This window comes from Ambystoma mexicanum, chromosome 5q, assembly GCF_040938575.1.
Source record: "Ambystoma mexicanum isolate Mex_15411 chromosome 5q, UKY_AmexF1_1, whole genome shotgun sequence".
Lineage (NCBI taxonomy): Eukaryota > Metazoa > Chordata > Amphibia > Caudata > Ambystomatidae > Ambystoma > Ambystoma mexicanum.
The window spans coordinates 102,215,549-102,235,378 of NC_090933.1; the positions used below are offsets into that span (position 1 = coordinate 102,215,549).

Genomic DNA, 19,830 nt, shown 5'->3' on the forward strand with positions numbered 1-19,830 from the left:
CACTTCTGGGCACTTCCAATACATGTGATAGGATCCCACTTGCGGAATCCCACATTTGGGACAATTGCCTGAATCGTCTGGTGTGAATTTAGCAACCTTAGCAGGCGTGTGGTGTAATCTGTTAAGAATCTTGTATTGTATCTGGCGTAGTCCCGCATTGAGGGATACCTTTTTCGTGAGTGCACAATATCTGCCCCATTTGTGGTCAGGTATTTGCATTTCCATATCCGTTTCCCATTTCTCTTTCACCCGGTTGGCCGTGGGAGTGTGGATCTGTATTACCTTATACAATTTGGAGATACCCAGCCCGTCCTGTGTTGTAACCAGTAGTGTGCAAGGGTGAGAGGTGGGTTCGTCAGGGAATGACGGGCAGCATGCTTGATATGCAGATCTCATTCTATAGTACTGTAATATGCGGAGCGGGCCTCCTCCCATGCCTCTTGTGAATACATCAAGGGTTGCGAACTTCCCCTCTATATACATATCTCCCACTTTCATCTCTGTCAGGGTCCCAGGCCTCCTGTATACTGGTGTCAAATGTAGGGGGGATGTTTGGATTTCTAGTGTGCACATTCATGTTTACCGTGTCTGGCTACTAAAATGGCCATGCCACGAGATTCTTCCCTTGTTCTTTGGCTATATTGTTTCTTTGCCTTCTTCCTGCCTTCTCAGGTCAGAAAATCCCTTATATGGACATGCATTCACCTGAGAAAGCTGCTGCTTTCGCAAGCTACTGTGAAATTTTTGTATGAACCCAGAAGTGGGTGGGGCCGTCTGGTCCCACTCCACATCCATGGTGCCAGAGAGTCTGGTGGGGTGTGCATGAGTGAAACCCACAGTGGTCCCTGACTGGACCACTGCTGGTTGTTTAAATGGTGCAGATACTTAACATTGGTGGGCTTGGACTAGCTTCCAGACAAGATTTGGGATAAGAAGAGGACTTCTTGCAGCTATTTCTTCAGATCAGCATTGGAGCCAAGTATCTTGTACAGAAGATCAACCAGTTTCAACACCTCGAGATGCTGCTGTCTTGAGCCCTCGGAATCGTCTGAGGACCAGGTGCACCGACCAGCTCTCCATTGGGCTACCTGACCAGAACTGTCGCTGTTCTGGGTTTTCGTCCAGAACTTCAGTGGTTGCCAGATCGCGCCACAAGTCGCCTTACTGCCAAGTTTCAGCCTACCAGCATCACGGGATCCTGTCCTGGAAGGTCTTCTTCAATTGTGACTGGAAAGACACCTGCTGTCACCAGTGTGCAATGACCGTCACTGGAACTCACCTTCTCCCATCTAAAGAAGTGTCCTGAAGGGGTCTGCATCGGTGTCCTCAGCATTTCTTCATCACAAAGGGTTGTACTCAGCTCATGGAACTGACTGGAAGAATCCTTGCACCCCCAACTCCTGCGCATCTTCTACTTGAGGCAACGGCAGGAAAACCCACCTCCACCGACTCCCAGATGTCCTTCATTGTCAACTGCGAAAATCTGAGTCAGGTGGGCGAGTACACGCAAAGCATTTAGCCCCCCCTGTATCACCTGTAATAAGTCTTAGAATAAACGTTGGTTTATTCCATTCCATCACATTTTGATCGTATGAAAAACTGCTCTAAAGGATAGGAAAATAATTGTACTTACCTGTAATAGTGTTGAGAATTCTTCTGGAGCATTTTTCACCACCACAGGCACTCTGCCTACATCTGTCCCCTCTACTGAGAATAAGCTTTGCGACTTTTGGGCACAAGGCCCCATTCAACATGGGGATTGGACCTATTTATTTGTTTGTTTGTTTATATAGCGCCAGCAGCTCACAAGCATCAGGGCGCTGACAATTACACAAAGGGACAAAACAAATAAGATCACAGGACAATGCGCTCAAAAAGTCATTAGGGGTATCAGTTTCTTATGATCGGTTTATCATTTGAACAGCTGAGTCTTGAGTTTTTTCCGGAAGCTTGTGTATTTTTGTTGTAGTCTTAAAGAGATGGGCAGGTTGTTCCCCATCGTGGATGCTTTAATATGGAAGGCTTTCCCAAGTACGTTGGCTTTTTTGAATCTGGCAATTTCCATTTTACCTTTTGAATCCGACCTGAGTACCCGTCTTGGTACGTTCGTGACCAGTTTGCTTTTCAGGTATGACGGGGCAGTCCCGTGGATGCATCTGTGTGTCAGCGTCATAGCCTTGAATGCAATGCTTTCCTCAAAGGCTAACCAGTGTAGATTCTTTCTATCCTCGCTTATGTGTTCATTTCTGGACTTCCTTTTAATAATCCTTAACACATTTTTTTGGATGTTTTGGCATTTGGCGATATGACCCTTATTAAGTTAGGGTATCATTCTTGTGAACTGGTTTTACTTACTGCATCACTAATTGCCTTCTTTCAGTTGGATAATTTATTGTATGCATTCCTACAAACCTACGGTGACTGTATATATGTTTGATAACGGGGTGTTGTGTGCTATTGTTACTTGCTGGTTTCATTTTTCTAGTGCGTTTCAGAGCCTATAATAAATTGTACTTACCCGTCTAAATTGAATTGTGTGCTTCACTTTGTGGAATCATTTTGGACCTCTGAACCCAATCACTTTCTCCTGAGACTACTCTCTCCACACTAACCTTGATTGGGTTTGGCCAACCCAGAGTATCCCTGTTCTCCAGAACTAGGGTGGCCTTCTAAAATCTCTCCACCAGGCCAGATCGTAGAAACCCATCTCAGCAATTAACAAGAAATATTCCTTATGGTTTATTCAAATTGATGAAAATCACACTTCCCAAACAAGACTCAATGGGCAAGGCTCTGTCTCATAAAGTACGCCATTGGTTAGAGGGATAAGGCAGGGGTGCAACCTTAAACCATTTCTTTTCAACCATTATCGTGCTGATTTACAGAAGGATTTAGATATACTGTAAAAATAGCCTAAGAGGCTTGACTACCTACGTGTCCGTGGTTAGCATGTGCCAATGACGTGAACATGCTTGATAAAATGCCTTTTGCTCTGCAGCAATACCTGGAAGCTGTGAGTAAATACTCACAGGAGAATTCAAAAATCTCAAAACAAACGTTATGGTTAGATGTCCTTCAAGATGCAAATTAAGACCTTTGGGTGAACGGTGAATGTAACAAATTGGAAGTCATAGATTAGTTTACTTATTTGGGCTTCCAAATAAGAATTCTGTGAAAATCTATTAAACTCAAATCCTCACTCTTGTATTTTATTTTAGCATAGATCAATAATCTCCTTTTCATCACAAACAAATAATGAATTTATGGATAATTCCAATCTGATTGCTTGGCCTGGTGTTCCTTGGGGTAGGGCCCACAAATATATCCATGCAAATCCTCCTAGTGACTTTAATGAGTCTTAGTCCATCTTTTTGAAATTACTGATCTTTGACAGAACGGGAAAGATCAGAAATTTCAAAAAGAATGATATCAAATCTATATTGAACCAACATAATTCCCATCTTAACTAATGGTTACAAAACCCATCTTAACATTAAAGTCACATATTATATATATATATATATATATATATATATATATATATATATATATATATATATATATATATGGGATACATTACTCACCGTAATCGTATTTCTGATGCTTGTATCTGCTTAGATCACATGCTGTGCATAGGCCGACATCTAGTGGAAGCTGCGGAGTATTACAGTTTGTTTTTCGGAAGTCGAAAATGGGCGTCGGGGAGGGTTCAGAACTTGGACAGAAGAATAGAAGAGGGACTCAAGATGGTGTGTGAAGCCAGACAACAAAGGACATTGTTGTGCAGGGGAAGAGAACCCTGAGGAAAGAAGAACCAAGTGAGCAGTGGCGTGACCTAGGAAAGGTGGACTGTCCAGTCCAGAAACAGTGCAGAGACTGCTGCAGCAGTGACTATGCAGGGCCACACCGAAGAACCAAGAAGAGTCGGCGTGAGCGCAGAAGCCGTTCCGAAGCCGAGAGCTACCCGGGTCCCAAAGAGAAATCCAGTGATGCTAGCCTGTGAACTAGAAGGTAACGGGAGAGGTGGGAGACCAAGAAAGGGGTATGGGGAGCAGGGACACATGCAGCCTACTCGTCCCAGGCACACAATCCGTGTTTATAATAGTGAGAATAACTATGGGACTGTCTTTGTGCCCCAGTGAGGGGACAAGAATCAAAGAAACAGAATAACACTAAGAAAGAGTTATACTAGATCCTGTTTCACCAAGTATCGCAAGACGGAAATTGATTAACAAAACCCTCACAGTGGTTTAAAATAGCTGATTCAGTCCAAAGTGAATGTCAGCTCAGCAGGCCAAGAGGATTTGTGTAAAACCTGTTGTTTATGAGGATATAAGGAACATAAGGTATACAGAGTCAAGTCAAGACCCAGAGAAGGGACATTTGGGTTCTTCAAAGGTATTGGGGGGGAAAAGAACCTTACAGAGACACTACAAGAAGACATAATCCAAAAGGGGTGAACACGCAAATAAATATAGCAAGGAGAAAATGTTCATCACCAAAATGACAGGGGAAACCTGGAGGGTGGAAAGGTCCCAGAGAAGAACTAAAGGAATCAATCCAAGAAATAGCCAAGAAATATTTGAACATCACCTATTAGGAAAAAGTAGCCTATCCAAGAGAAGCGAGTCATTCTCCTGGACCTTCTTTGTTTTTCCTTAGTGGTAGGGTGCGCATAGATTAGTTTTGAGGCCAGAGGACAGACTGTTAACTTTTTGGAAGTCACTACTGGCGATGAGCACACTAGCTGGTTTTGTGAGATGGGGAAACCCATAAAATAGGGATAGATAGGCCAATGTTCTTATTATTTTAATAAACCACTTGTTGAATATGACAAAAACTAGTCGGTCTCCTTCTGACCTACCACAATAATGTTGGTGAATTCCAATAGTCCGTTTTGAGCATTGCGGTGCACTTCACCATGTGGAAGACTTGATGCAAGCTGCCCGCAACTTCAGTTCCTATGGCGGCACTGGGCGTTCTCCTGGGGTAAACTACCAATTCCCCAGTTGCTCCACTCATATCAACACTATCTTTCAGTCGTATGACCATGAAAGGTCCAGGTCATGTTCTAGCAAGCTCCCGTTACTCTCACCTGGACCCCACAGGGGTGTCGATCGGACCCGGACATCTGCGGTCTCCGTCAACGTGATGCTTAGTGCAGAGATGACTGTCTGGACTGGCCCGCATAGTCTTGTCTGCTGGACCCGAAGTAGTATTTTCCTGCAAGTGGAGACAGGGATTAGCCACCTGTGGGTTTTAGTGATGGCCTCCCAACTGTTCTCGCTCTCCCCCATTTATCACCTCCGATATCCCCTTAGTAACCTCACCTTATGTTTGTAAAAGATGAGCTCTCCATCCTGCGTGTCTTGCAGGGGCGCGTAGATACCAGTTACTTCACTGGTTTGAAGGCGTTGGGAGAGTTCCGGTAAGCATTGACTCTGAAGTCCCAGGCGGGATTGGTAAGTATCAAGTTCAAAGAGTTCAATGTGCCCGATGTTCACTCTTGTCCCCTTTCTTCCTTAAGTTGCAACTGAGTTTGTGAGAAGAAGGTCTCGTAGCTGCTGCTGGCGTTCAGGTAAGAGAGTGTTACCCAAACGCTGTCCGGTAACTATTGCATGCGTTAACGTGTTGTTTTTCTCCCTCTTTACAGATGCGGCATATGAAGATATGGAGAATAATACCGCCGGTGGTAAATCAGGTAAGTCTATGGTGGTAAGAGGTATTTGTTGATTCCCTTGGCTCACCTTGTTATTCTTGTGCCCCTAGGTGCCGGAGTACGGCGAAGAAATGATGGAGACAGTGCCGGATCGAAAGATGCTGTGAGAACTGGTGAGTATGGCGCCGTGCTGGAGCTGGCGAAGCGACGCGTGGAGGACTGATGTACTTTCCAGGTCGGGAGATGAAATGGATCCGGAATCAGGTGAGGAATTTGAAATAAGTTTGTTTTCTAACCTTGTCCTTTTCTTCCTCTTTATTCTAGGAGCTCCGGATTCGAGGCTGGCGTGGCAGAAGACTGGATGCTGGCTGCAGGCAGGCGGGCGTGGCAGAAGACTGGATGCTGGCTGCAGGCACGGTGAGAGTCACGCTGCTGGATGCCCAATAACACGAAGCATGTGCTGCTGTTCGGGCGTGGTTTAAATAGCCTCCAAAGTAGTCCCAGGAAAGAAGTTCCCCAGGACCACACCCGAGTAAAAAAATAGTCCCTGTAGTAAAATAGTCCCATCCAGGCCTCACGTTGGCTTGGATTTATTTGCAGCATGGTCTGCATGAGGTAAGTAATGTCTATGAGCCTGGCGCTATGGCACCAGGACTGATTTTTATTATGAGCCTGGTGCCTACGGCGCCAGGACTGAACCCAGACAGCCCCTACCTGGGGCTGCTGGGGTTTTTGTAAATGTCTGGATGCCTGGTCCCGGGGCTGATGGGCTTGATCCGGATGCCCGGGGGTAGGCCTCATGACAGCTCCACCTTAGCCAGGTATTGACCTGCATCAGGTGTGCTCCAGCAGTCGGACACCTTCAGCAGTCGGACTCCAGGTGTGCTCCAGCAGCCAGACACCTTCAGCAGTCGGACTCCAAAATTGCTATGTAGCCACCTGCCTTCAGCACAGACCAGACCGATTCTCATGGCAAGGCTCGGTTTGCTATCACAGTCCAGATTAATCCCATTTCTTCAGTGCCATAATATCCTTTGCAGATAATTGCCACCAATGCATAGACAACGTTTCTAGCAGAGATTTCAATGTCAAAGTGTCTACATTTTCTCCTACCTTCTTCAACCTTTTGAGTAGTATTCTCAATACTCAACAGATTGCCTCTTCTCACATTTACCTCTTTCGGCACTATAGTCACTGTTATCCAAAATTCATCTCTCCCACCTTCTTCAACCCTTTGGTTAATTATTTCACTCCTCTAAGCACCACACTTTCCCTTTCAATTATAAACTTCAATAACCATTATTGCTCATCTTCACCAGGTGTGGCTCCTCGGAGTACCACCCTCCTCTCATTACTAATTTCACACTACTTCAATCCTTTGAGCATTGGTCTTTTCTTTGCTACTTTCCAGCAGTCCTTTTTCCACTTTGGGAATCAGTGTTGGGTCTTTAGGCTGCTTGTCCTGGGCCACATTTTAAAAAGACAGTGCAGGAAACTATGCATACAAGACCGAATACTGCAAGCTGGATCAGTCAGAAGCAGGAAGTCATTGCGTGGCCGAGAATATGTAGGCGTGACCTGGATACGTTGGGTGAATGGGCAGGGGTGCGATAGAATCGTTTGGGCAGGGTGGGATTGACTTGGCTTTGTGGGGATAGATGAATTGCAGGGAAGTGACTTACTTTGATTTGGAGGGGGTGAAGCCCCCAATGGAGCCGGGGACAGGTGCATGAGGGGTGAAACCTCTGGCACAATGTGCCAGTTGGAGGTCACTCTAGGGCAGCCTAAAAAAAGGCAGTCTTATTTTGGAGTGACCTTCAATGGGCGCGTCAAGACATAGAAACTCGGGAACCACCATACTACTTTTGACATTGAAGTAGTTCTATGGGTATTACCCAAATTGTTTGTTTACAATTGTTCGAGTTAACAATTGACCGATTTTAAAGGGTCACAATTGACCGAATATATATATATATATATATATATATATATATATATATATATATATACACACACATACATACACACACACAATGTAAAACAAACAATTCGTATACAGCGTTCTATGGCTTTCCCACCTTTTCCACTCCTCATAGCATCAGCTTCTTAATAATGTCACACCCTTTGGCCACCACTCTCCTGTTCCTTGCCTCTTGCTCCAGCTCTCTGAAGTCTGTGGTCTGGTCCCCTTGGTCTCTCCTCAAGCTTCTAGGTTCGAGTTCTGCCCAGACTCCTCAAACTCTCCTACAGTATCCAGGGTCGTGCCAAATCTTTTGCTCTCTCATCAAAACTTCCTCACATAAACTCATGCCTCCTGTTCTTAATCCAAATATCCAACCTGCTAGACTGAGCGTGTTGGGCTTAGCCCCATCTTCCAGCCTCTCTCTGGTGAAAGGAGACTCTGGTGTCAGCTGGGAGTGGGACTGGCTGTTGGGCTCCATTGGATCATCTCTAGACTTGGCCAATCCTCTCCGACAGCCATACCCCTGCCTTCCAGTCTCAGGGGAAAGGAACCCAAGTGCGTCTCTTTAGGTAGCTGGTGTAGACATTGGCTGGTGGACCCCACCACTGAGGATGGCTTTTAGTTCTGGTGTGGGACTTGGGGCTGGCTCCTAGGCAGTCCTCGATCTGGTTGTCTTGCTCTAACCCTTTCTCTGGGGTGGACTACCTTAGACCATCTGTTCTTAAAGGAATGGCAGTGGAGGCCTTGTGCGATGGACGACTGGCTGACTGTAGAGTTGCCTGTCCTCATTCGGATCCTCTCTATATGTATATTTGAATTAATCAATCTGTGTAAAGGGAGCAACGTGTGCAGGTGCCGCCAGATCTTTGGGTCCACCATTGCTAGATTCTCTTAAGAGGACAGGAGTGTCTGTGATGGCATTGTGACAGTCTCCTGAACAGAGAGAGGTACTAATCCGTGGTCAACAGTCCATCAACCCGATGCCACCCCATGCCCATCATCCCCTCGCTTTTGGTGGAAACCAGCCCCCCTAGGTCCCCCGACTGGAGGACCCAGGCGGGCCAGGGGCTTTGTTACAACTCCCCCCAACACTACATCCACCTACTGTGCCCCCACCGACCTTCAGCTTTTTTTCTCGATGGGCAAATTAATTTTAACCTCCTCCGACACGTGTGGTTACCCCATACTGCCCACCATGCAATTTAGACAAGCCCCAGTGCCAGGAGACCACCAACGGTAGCAGATAGCGTAGTGCAACCGACTACTTACTATTTGCTTAACAGAAGCTCAGCTGCTGTGCGCCATTTATTGTTTACAATCATCAACCCGAATCAATAAATCTCGCAACATAGAAAACAGCTTATTACCTAGTATGTAGTATCCCAACAACGGTAGCAGCAGTACTTGAACTCAACCTCCCCATGATGCAGCAACGATTAAGGCAAGCAAGTAAATCCGCTGGCATGGATGGCAGAAAATACAAAAGCTGCACCAAACGTTTCTGTGATTCCGTTGGTAGAAGCACAAGAGTGCCATCATGTGGATCTGAAAGGAAACACGGGCACACATTCAATTTCCTCGTTTATACTTATTCATCAAACATACATTCAACTAACAGAAACACATTATCATGTTCACGTCTAATTGCAACGGAATTTTGAATGGGAATATTCTTGCGCAGAAATTGTGCACATTAGTGACTGTTCTTGACCTCCTGACATGGAGAAGATGGTTAAACGCCTGACCCGTCTACTATTGTTATAGATGATATTTGTAAAGTGGAACGTTCAGCTTTTTCACGGCTTTCTGCAGGTAATTCTATGCAAATAGTTGCTTATATAATACACGTAAGCCTGTAATATTTGAATAAAATACTGTTCATAATATTATTACAGGTCAACTATAACGTAATGTAATATATGGGACAAAGGGGGAGAGGCAATATGACCGTTACAAGCTATACGGGTTGCCGCCCACCCAGAACCCCCCACCACCTTTAAATCATTAGAAGGGTTCGGGTTTACCTGGTATGGATGGTCAGTAGTCTGTCAAAAGGAAACCTCACAATACGGTATCCACAGTATTGTGAATGCAACTTTCAGTTTATTTAGTGAAAGGGCGAGGACAGGGAAGGTGCACTCAATCAAGGGTTTGTATCAGGTGTGGACATTGCTCCTGGTAAATGCAAAGTGACACAAAGTAACAGAGACATGTGCGTGTAATAAACGCTCAACATGTGTTTTTTCATGGAGGACATAACGGAGGAGAACTCATAACGTTAGGGAGTCATATCCTAGAAACACTGAGTAGCGGTGGCCTCCGCACATGTCCTGGGCGGGAGCCCCCTCAGACTAAAAGCGGGAGCCCCCTCAGACTAAAATAACCCAGAAAAAAAGAATGAGTTTCTTTTTGAAGTCACTCTGCCTTCATAAGAAATTATTGCTGTTACAGCCTAACAAAGAATTTCTTTATGAAGGCAGAGTGACTAGAAAAAGATACTATTTCTCCCCCTGCGCATGACATGGAAGCCTACAGCCTCTCCTGCACCCTATGACACGGGGGCCTCCCGATCCTCTGCAGATGACGGGAACAAGCATTCCTGGCTGCTGCAGGGAGCTGGAGGTCTCATTCCCTGGACCAACGGATTAAAGGTAGGAACATGTATTTTCTTTCAAATGTGTGTGCGTGCAAGTGTGTGTGTGCGCGTGCGAGAGAGAGAGAGATAGCCTGGGTATGCCTGTGTGAGTGTATGGTGGAAGGGTGCACACACAAATGTATGGGGTGGCTAGGTGTGCGTGTATGTGTAAGATGAATGGTGTGTGTGTGCTTGTGTTCAGGGGCTCAACAAAACCTACATTTTGGGGGGCTCGCCCTTCAAATGTTGGGAGAGGCAAGCTCATTTGTGTGGGGGCATCTAACTTCTTTACGCATTCTAATGTGACTATTCTAGTGCAGCTTCATTGTTACAAGCAATTAACTCATTTAAGTCTGAAAGCACCCACTTATGGACTGCTGTGAGAATGAGCAGTCTCCTGTCCCCTCTCTACCCTTTCAATCCCTCCCCTGGCACGCAAGTACTAAACCCACATCACATTTTCAACTGCCTAATAACTAACAGTGAAATGCTTTACATTAGTAATTGCTGGGCCTTTGTAAACAGTGAAACCCAGGCACCATTTAACATCTGTGTCCTGTTCTGTCCGGCAACAGCTTTGTAGGTCAGCCAGGTTGAGTTAACAGCCCAAAATTTCAGGGGGCGGGGGAGAGGACTGAATCCCAATCAGATCAATGAGTTTGTGCCAATGAATGCGTTTAATGCCATGATTACTTATTGGTAATCTTCATTACTCGTAGCCCCATTATTACTCGTACCAGTACTTGAGTATGAGGCTCTGCATATTTGCCTGCCAGCCCTGTGTTCCCCTTCTTGGTACACTCACCAGTCGGAGCTTACAGCTTTCCCACGAGGACTCTGCCACCACAAGTTCTCTCCTTCCTATGCAGGGTCTCGCTTATTCTCCCAGCGGCTCTCTGTGGTTTCGCTCACCCAGCGATGCTCCTCCTGCAGCTCAGGACTCACACGACCGCTTCACTCGGTCATGCCGGCCTCCCTCTCGTGGTCTGCCACCGGCCTCCAGCATCCTTCAGCTTTGCTTCCCGCTGCATCAAGTCTGCATCTTACAAAGAGTCTTGAGCGCTCCGTTTGCCACACTGCTGTTTCCGCTTGCACCCAGCAGGCCGTAGCCCTGCTTCCACAGCGGACTCCATTTCCACAATGATTCCGGCTTTTAAAGTTTCCGCCACCATGCTTGGTCCAAAAAAGACTAGACCTCTCACTGTCGAAACAGTAGTCCTGCCTTATTCTTGCTGTCCTCCTCCTCGTCTCAGTACACCACTGAGGCATGTATGCATGTGCATTAATGAAATGAGGATGGTTTTTCTAGTTGGTCTCTTTCTCGCCCCAGTGCCAAACTGGTGTTTTTGGACAGGGAAAGGGCTGACACTAGCCTATAAAGTCTTAAGGAATAGAGGGTTCGTTAGGAAATTGGGAATACCATATCTCACCTAAGGATGTCCTCTCCCCAAGTCTCCTCCACCCAGGTGATCCACCTTCGCATACCCACCCACAGGGTCAGGATCCAAGAGCGATGGTATTCCTATGGCCACCTGAAAGGAGGATACAGGGGGAAAGGAAGTGAGAACGCCCTTAGGTTCCTCACACCAACCATTGACTGCCCATGGCCATGCTAATCCATATGGCCATTCCCACCCAGTCCCTGCACCTCCCCGCCAAAACCACCTCCTCATGGAATGCCTTGAGCTCGCTTTAATCAAGGCTTAACATCCAACTTTGCACTCAAAGTGCCCGTCAATGTTTCTTCAAAACAGTCTTCGGAGAGTTAATGACTTAATTGGAGTTGTAAACGCGCTACTGGTGTATGTCTTAACCATGTCTGGCTTCAGTCACGATATTTTTAAGCACTTGGCATGCCCTTCACTGAAGTCCGGTTAACAAGCACTGGTAAACCCAACAGCTGGCTTGTGTATAATCATTAGGCATTTCCAAGGCATTTGCCAGGGACTGCCATTAGATGAGTAGGCACTTGCACGAGTTTGCGCCTGCTACAAACAATGGGTAGTTAATACCACTACAGCAGTGCCTGGCAAGTGCCTTTTCCATGCCTACACAAAAACCCAAACTGTTGGCATTGCCAATGCTTGTTGGTATTCTAATCTGGTTCTCCAGGTGGATTTTACACTTCATATTGTAGCTTTGATGTCTATCAATGGTATGATCAATTTTGTTTGTCCTTTAATTAACTTGCACGACCTGATGCTTACTTTAGACATTTGACTAATTATGCATTCAGGAGGTGCACCGGCTTGGTAGATGGATGTATGTCATCAATTGCTGCTCCCGAGAGTTTTCCCAGTGCTGCATCAACACAGAAGCCAACAGCCCAGTCCTCTTCATAGCACACCCGTTTTGGCTGGAATGCTGCGCCCACACCCGGAAGTCGCCTAATCATGCCCTTAAACTGTGGCAGGGTCTAGCATCTTAATTTAGAGGGAAGTTCCTATGCATTGATTTGTTTTGGCTGAATCGTTACCCTGAGGTAGTGTTCGCAATTTTGGTGCCTTAGTTGTGGTTGTGAACTCTTAGGCTGGCTGATTAAACCCCACCCCCCCTTCACACTCTTTCCTCCCATTTTGCCCCTAATTACTTGTGGCCACATAATTATGGATTTGGCCTCTGAGGGTTCCCATACTCACTCTGCTGATTAGGGCCAATCCCCAAGATACAGATGAGCAAGTCTTGAGGAATGATTTTGTGGACTTCCTTCTGGTATTGTTGGCGGACACTGTGGGTAAGACTTTAGCTTCCTCTATGTATGGGCTATCTCAGCAGATAGAAAATTCTGTAGTAGAGGCATTTTCCCAGAGCACATCCACTGGTATGGCGCATCAGAATCTGGTTGGAGCTTTTACTGAAGGCTTATATTGGCAACGAGGGGTGTACATCAATAGGTAAAAAAAAGCCCACTGTAAAACAAGACACATTGACACACCAGCAAGGATAGGTGTGGTGATCTCCATATACAGCCCTGTCACTCCACAACTTTAACAGTGGACACATTCTTTTGATTCTGGTGGTGATGAGTGGCAAAAAACAGCCATGGGGGATAAACTATCTACAGCTCTGTTCAACACTTTATTAATTTGACAAAATAATTAAAAAAAAGTTACTAATACAAGCATTCATGTAATATCAGAGTTACAATTCCTTTCTGAACAATCAATGAATACACCAACACAACTTAAGAATCCTATGATACAGGCCTGTACTATAATAACTGTAATATGGCACAATCCCCACTAACATACATTGTCCTAGGACATAACCACAGAACACATCGAATGGCGACACAACAGCGAGAAAAAAAAAAAAGAAACATTTCTTTTAAAAGAAAATTAAAAAAAAAATGTACACATGCGCTCCCCCCAACCAGAATTCCTCCACTAACCTACTTCACACACAACTATCTACTGCTCTGGCCTGGTCACCAGAGGGTACTTGGTCAGGATCCTCTTAAGACTTAGTTACCAGAGGGAAAACTTATTTTTTCAATCAGGATTCACAGACTTAATACAGCCAGCCCCTTTGAAGGATGTTGCCATGGCCATATCTGACATCCCCAATGGGTCGGGTAAATTATTGTGTGACCCATTGCGTTGGCACATCAGAATGGTCTTCATGGCTCATGTCGACCTTTTTAGCACCACCTACCCCATAGAAGCAAATGTGAACCTTCCTTTCAGAAGCAAATGTGAACCTTCCTTTCAGAAGCAAATGTGATCTGAATGCCCTAGTGAAAGATGAAGGTATAACCCTACGGTGGACCTGCTTATATCCTGATGGCTTTCCATTTATTGTGGGGATCTGGCTTAAAGGATCGATGGAGCCTGGCCTGTATTTTGGGATCTAATTATCAATAAAGGATTCCCTTTAACCAAGACCTTGGTGTTACAGGGGAGTTTGGTTGACCCAGAGATATTTAGTGGTTGGGCTCACCAGGTCCTTTGTTCTCTCGAAAATGCAAATGCATCTCATACCCATCAGACACCTATAGGTGGACCTGGTCAAGAACATGCCAGCCTTTACTTCCCTGGAGAAGGTACCAACTAGAACAAAGAGAATGTTCCATCACTGGGTGTCTTCCAAAGCAGGAGTACCTAAGTAGCCTTTCAAATGGGCCCAAGTAGAGTACGCCTTTTCCTCCCACCCCCAGTTCCAGACCATACACCTTGCCTCAGAGATGGCAACATTGTCAGTTTAGAGGGACACATGGCGAGAGATTTGAATGCCTCCAGTGAAATTTCCATTGTATGAACTATTGAACAAGAACTTCGGGTCGGAGGGTGTGAAGACTACACCACCTTTTAGATGATTGGATCCAGATTTATCACGAGTCTGTGGTCCTATACACAGAATATGTTTCTTTCCACATTTGTCAGCCCTTCTTTTCAATCGGCACCTTGGCCACCTGTAGTGTTTAAAAGGCAGCACAGGAATCGAATGAACTGTCTCTACTCACTTGACGCCCAACAAGGCTGAAACATGTCTGGGGATGCTTGTGGTCTCGTGCAGAAGGGATGTGACCTAGCAGTTCGGGCTGGACTGCCCCTTTTGGGGTAGGACCATGCCTGATTTGCATATGGTTTTTCCCCTTCTGTAATGGCTTGGCAGACTGAAGAACGATGGTCTGGAGGGTTGCCCAGAGCTTTGCCCGTGGTTATGATTTATTCAAAACCTTCCAGCCATCATCTTTTTGTTTTGCTAAAGTCACCCCGAGTGGGACGGGTATGCCCAGACGTGGGTCCCGAGTCTGCCGTGCCTAGCGACCCAAGCTACTCCTCACTGATGACGCCCAACAAGGCTGAAACATGTCTGGGGATGCTTGTGGTCTCGTGCAGAAGGGATGTGACCTAGCAGTTCGGGCTGGACTGCCCCTTTTGGGGTAGGACCATGCCTGATTTGCATATGGTTTTTCCCCTTCTGTAATGGCTTGGCAGACTGAAGAACGATGGTCTGGAGGGTTGCCCAGAGCTTTGCCCGTGGTTATGATTTATTCAAAACCTTCCAGCCATCATCTTTTTGTTTTGCTAAAGTCACCCCGAGTGGGACGGGTATGCCCAGACGTGGGTCCCGAGTCTGCCGTGCCTAGCGACCCAAGCTACTCCTCACTGATGACGCCCAACAAGGCTGAAACATGTCTGGGGATGCTTGTGGTCTCGTGCAGAAGGGATGTGACCTAGCAGTTCGGGCTGGACTGCCCCTTTTGGGGTAGGACCATGCCTGATTTGCATATGGTTTTTCCCCTTCTGTAATGGCTTGGCAGACTGAAGAACGATGGTCTGGAGGGTTGCCCAGAGCTTTGCCCGTGGTTATGATTTATTCAAAACCTTCCAGCCATCATCTTTTTGTTTTGCTAAAGTCACCCCGAGTGGGACGGGTATGCCCAGACGTGGGTCCCGAGTCTGCCGTGCCTAGAGACCCAAGCTACTCCTCACTGATGACGCCCAACAAGGCTGAAACATGTCTGGGGATGCTTGTGGTCTCGTGCAGAAGGGATGTGACCTAGCAGTTCGGGCTGGACTGCCCCTTTTGGGGTAGGACCATGCCTGATTTGCATATGGTTTTTCCCCTTCTGTAATGGCTTGGCAGACTGAAGAACGATGGTCTGGAGGGTTGCCCAGAGCTTTGCCCGTGGTTATGATTTATTCAAAACCTTCCAGCCATCATCTTTTTGTTGTACTCACTTGGGCCTAAAAGTGAAGACATGCTTTTTTGTAATTAGAAAACACGTGGTCGATTGGCAGAGAAAAAGGCCAGCAGTTCCTTCCCAAACAAAATATTGAAGCAGGCCATGGAAATATGTGCCTTCTGCAGATTGAGAATCAAGAACATGGAATATGAGACTACAGTGCAGAAGGGAATTCAAGGCACACTGTTGGCTGACAGACCAAAAAGGCAGTATTTCACTAGAAACTGCCCACTATAAAAAAAAAATGCTCTTTTGAGAGAAAAAAAAGTATAAACACTAAAAGGGCATATTATTCAAGTGACTAGGCAAAGGCCTGAAAGTACTTTCCATTACATGTAACTGATGTTTAAAATGCCACCTTGCTGACACAGAGAGCAAAGAATAAAGGATAGCTTTGCAAACATAGAAACAGTTACCATGGAAAGGTGGCGCTTTGGAGCTTAGAAAAATGAACACATTGGAAAACGAATCTCCTTTGCCAGAGTCATGTGAATAGATTTATACCAGGATGAAAAGCTGAACAGCATGCTACAGGAGAAAACTGCTTATGATATGAGGTCAAATATCTATGCGGGCCTCACGTCTAAAGACATTGCGACTTGTAAAGTAGAGAATTCTGGTAATTGGAGCCAACTTCAAAAACACCTTCCCCCATCATATGCCAGGCTCAGCCCTGCACTGTTCTCTATCTGAAATACAATCTCTTAGAAGATTCAGGGGCAGAGAGGAGGCTGTATTCATGCATGACAGGGTAGTTTATTGGGTTTGGAGCAGACAGCTGAGCCAACAGAGACAGCCCTTAATGAGTTGAACTCTGAGTCGTTCTTGAAAATAAAATCCAAATTTGTCACAATCTCAGAGATACTGATCACAGGCCTGTTCCCGAGGGATTGCCCCAGGGCCTGGTAATGGTGCATTCTGCTCTTCAAGATGAGCAGACTCTTGACCTGCGCCTTTGACCTTGCAAGAATGCTAATGGACTTTATTGCAGAATTAACAAAGGAGCAGATGGGCAGACCACCTATTTAGCTTGAAGAACTAATGTGAAAATGAAGTAAAATATACATGTTGTTATGTTGACATAGATTTACATTAAGAATCATACTTAATTGATTATTTCGAGATCCGTAAGTCGCAGAAAGATAACCCAGATATCATTGGAAAGGTTATGATAATACCCCTAAACATTTGACAAACCGTGGGAACCCAAGTTATAATATGAAATGTGATAGTAGCTTCTCAAAAAGTGCCATGAAGCAGAAATGTTGGAATATAGTATCTTATGGAATTAAAGAACATGGTGTACAATTTTGTGAAATTGACATTTTTTAATAGTTCCCGAAAAGAACAAGTTACTTTCTTACCTGGTAACGTTTGTTCGATGGGATGTTCCTCCGACGTATTCCACATCTATGACAGTAATCACCACAGCTGTGCTGCCTCGGAAACATTTTCGGTGTAGACGTCCTGCGTCGATGTTGATACGCTGTCCTCGAGGGCTTCCGTCGAGGGTCGACGTCACCGGATGTTATATCTAGGACACACTGCGCCCATAGCCTCAGTTGTAGTTTTTATCCCAGAACGAGTGGCACCAATCTCCTGCCAGTATGACTGCATAAAGCCTTGCGGAAACGTAAGCTGCAATCACATAAGAAATTCTGTAGAGGGGCAGGCCTGGAGGGTGCGATGTGGAATATGTCGGAGGAACATCCCATCGACAGAACGTTACCTGGTAAGAAAGTAACTTGTTCTTCGAGGGGTTTGTGCCCTCCGACATATCCCACATCTATGACAGACTCCCAAAGCAGCACCAACGTCTGGAGGTGGGAAAAAGAATTTAGAATTTTAGAATGCCCAATCAAATTGCAGAATAGAGGACCGCCTTACCAAAGGCCAAATCGTGCCCATGGATAGAGTCCAGGGAATAGCGTTTTACAAAGTATGGACAGAGGCCCATGTGGCTCCTTCACAAATATTACGAATGGGAACACTTCCTCTGCATAGCAGTAGAGGCAGTCACACTCCTAGTAGAATGAGCCCGTAAGCCCACTGGAGGGTCCTTACCCGCCAAACGGTAACATTTAGAGATCGTCAAAATAATCCATCTGGACAAGGTCTGCTTGGAAACAGCTTGACCTAAACGCCTTCCAGCATACCCTACAAAGAGCTGATCATCCACACTGACCCCGGGACATGGGTGAAAGATAGAATCTCAAAGCTCTCCAAGGATCCAACCTATGGAGCCTATCCTCCTCCTTACCAGGATGCAGAGGATAGAATGCCAAAAGAATTACCTTCTGCCTCAAATGAAATTCTGACACAACCTTCGGAAGAAAATAAGGACGAACCCTAAGGACAACCCTCTCCTTATGGAACACTGTGAAAGGTGGCTTCGCGGAAAGTGCCTGCAACTCACTCACTGTCATGCCTGCCACCCCAGAGTCTGTTACTTACCCCAAATGCTCCTATTTCCCGGCATCCTCAGCCTTCAGAACGGCCAGGCCGTTCTATACTCAATGGAAATTGGCCGGGAGACGCTACTGGGAGAGCTCGCGTCACATGACCAACGTACGCATCATCGCGTTGGTCAGGTGCACATCAGCTGACATTATTTAACGAGGCTGATGCCCTGCAGCTGCGCTTCTGATCGTTTTTGGTATCTGCATTCCGGAGCTTGCTGCTGCTGTTCTCGCAGACGCTCTTCTTTTCATCGCAAGAAGTGGTTGCCTTTCCCCGCGTTCCTACGCAGTTTCAGGCAACCTCCCAGCTCGTTTCAGGGCTACTCCTTTCTCCCGCGTTTTACACAGCCTTCTACTAACTTTATCTAGTTTCAATACGGAGCCCCGTCATGTTCCTACGTGACGCTCTTCAACCTGTTGCTTCGTTGCAAGATGGAGCCCCACTACGTTCCTACGTGACATAGTAATTCCACGGACTGCAATCAACACCCGGCAGAGTTTCACTCCATATACATCCAATAAGGCAATACTATTAACCTCATTACTCTGTCATTTTCCGTAGACATTCCATTCTGAATATACTTCCTCTGCTAAATCCCATCTACTTGCAGGAGAGTTTAGTCTGACAGTTTCTGTACTCACTCCTCATCAGCACTCAACTGGACCTTCAACTATTGGAAAGGGGTTTGTCTTCCTGGATCAAGAATTTCTTTTCCTACTACTACAAAGTGCACAGAACTTTGGACGCTTACCTGTGTGCACCAACCCGAATCTAGTGCGGTCCTCGTTCCGCCCGGGTTAGATTCCTCACTACCTTGTTGTTGTTTTCTCCTTGGATTCATCGGACATTGTTGGGACTTACCTGTGGCTGTTCATCCAGGTTAGTGTATTTAACATAGGTTCTTACTGTCCTTTTGTAGTAATAGCCTTCTAATTCGTCCACTCTCTATCGACAGCCTGGGGAATCTTGGTCCACTCCTGCCCTTCTCACTAATAGCTCTCTTTGACTGTGGGTTTTTACTAGTCAGAGAGTGACATTAGTTAGAAGGATTCTCTTGAGACACTACGTTCTACCACTGACAACAGTAGATGGGAGAAGACATCGAGTGTATCCTTTGCAACTACCAGTCTGTATCCTTTAAGTGAACCTAAGACATTCCTTCTGTATCTGTTGTGTTTATTATCACAAACTTGGTTATAACACTCACTCTGTGAACGGAAGTTACCGCAACTAAAAATAGTTTTAAAGGTCAACTGTCTCAATGTACAAGAATGTAAGGGCTCAAAAGGAGCTCCCATTAGGAACTTTAGAACTAAGTTCAAATCCCATCCCGGCACCTGGAAAGGGGACGGTGGAAACACATTAGTTAGCCCTTTTAGAAACTGAGAAATGAAAGGAATCTTAAAATAAGAACACTCCTC

General features: G+C 45.8%; 1 protein-coding gene across 1 annotated transcript in view; it reads right to left on the bottom strand.

The window, feature by feature from the left end:
* The window catches only part of TEX10 (testis expressed 10), a 926,719-nt gene that overhangs the window by 381,718 nt on the left and 525,171 nt on the right, over positions 1–19,830 (bottom strand). The window contains exon 8 of the mRNA XM_069620605.1: positions 8,990–9,167. Within this exon, the coding sequence (XP_069476706.1) occupies positions 8,990–9,167 (178 nt within the window). The remainder of the gene's footprint in view (positions 1–8,989; positions 9,168–19,830) is intronic.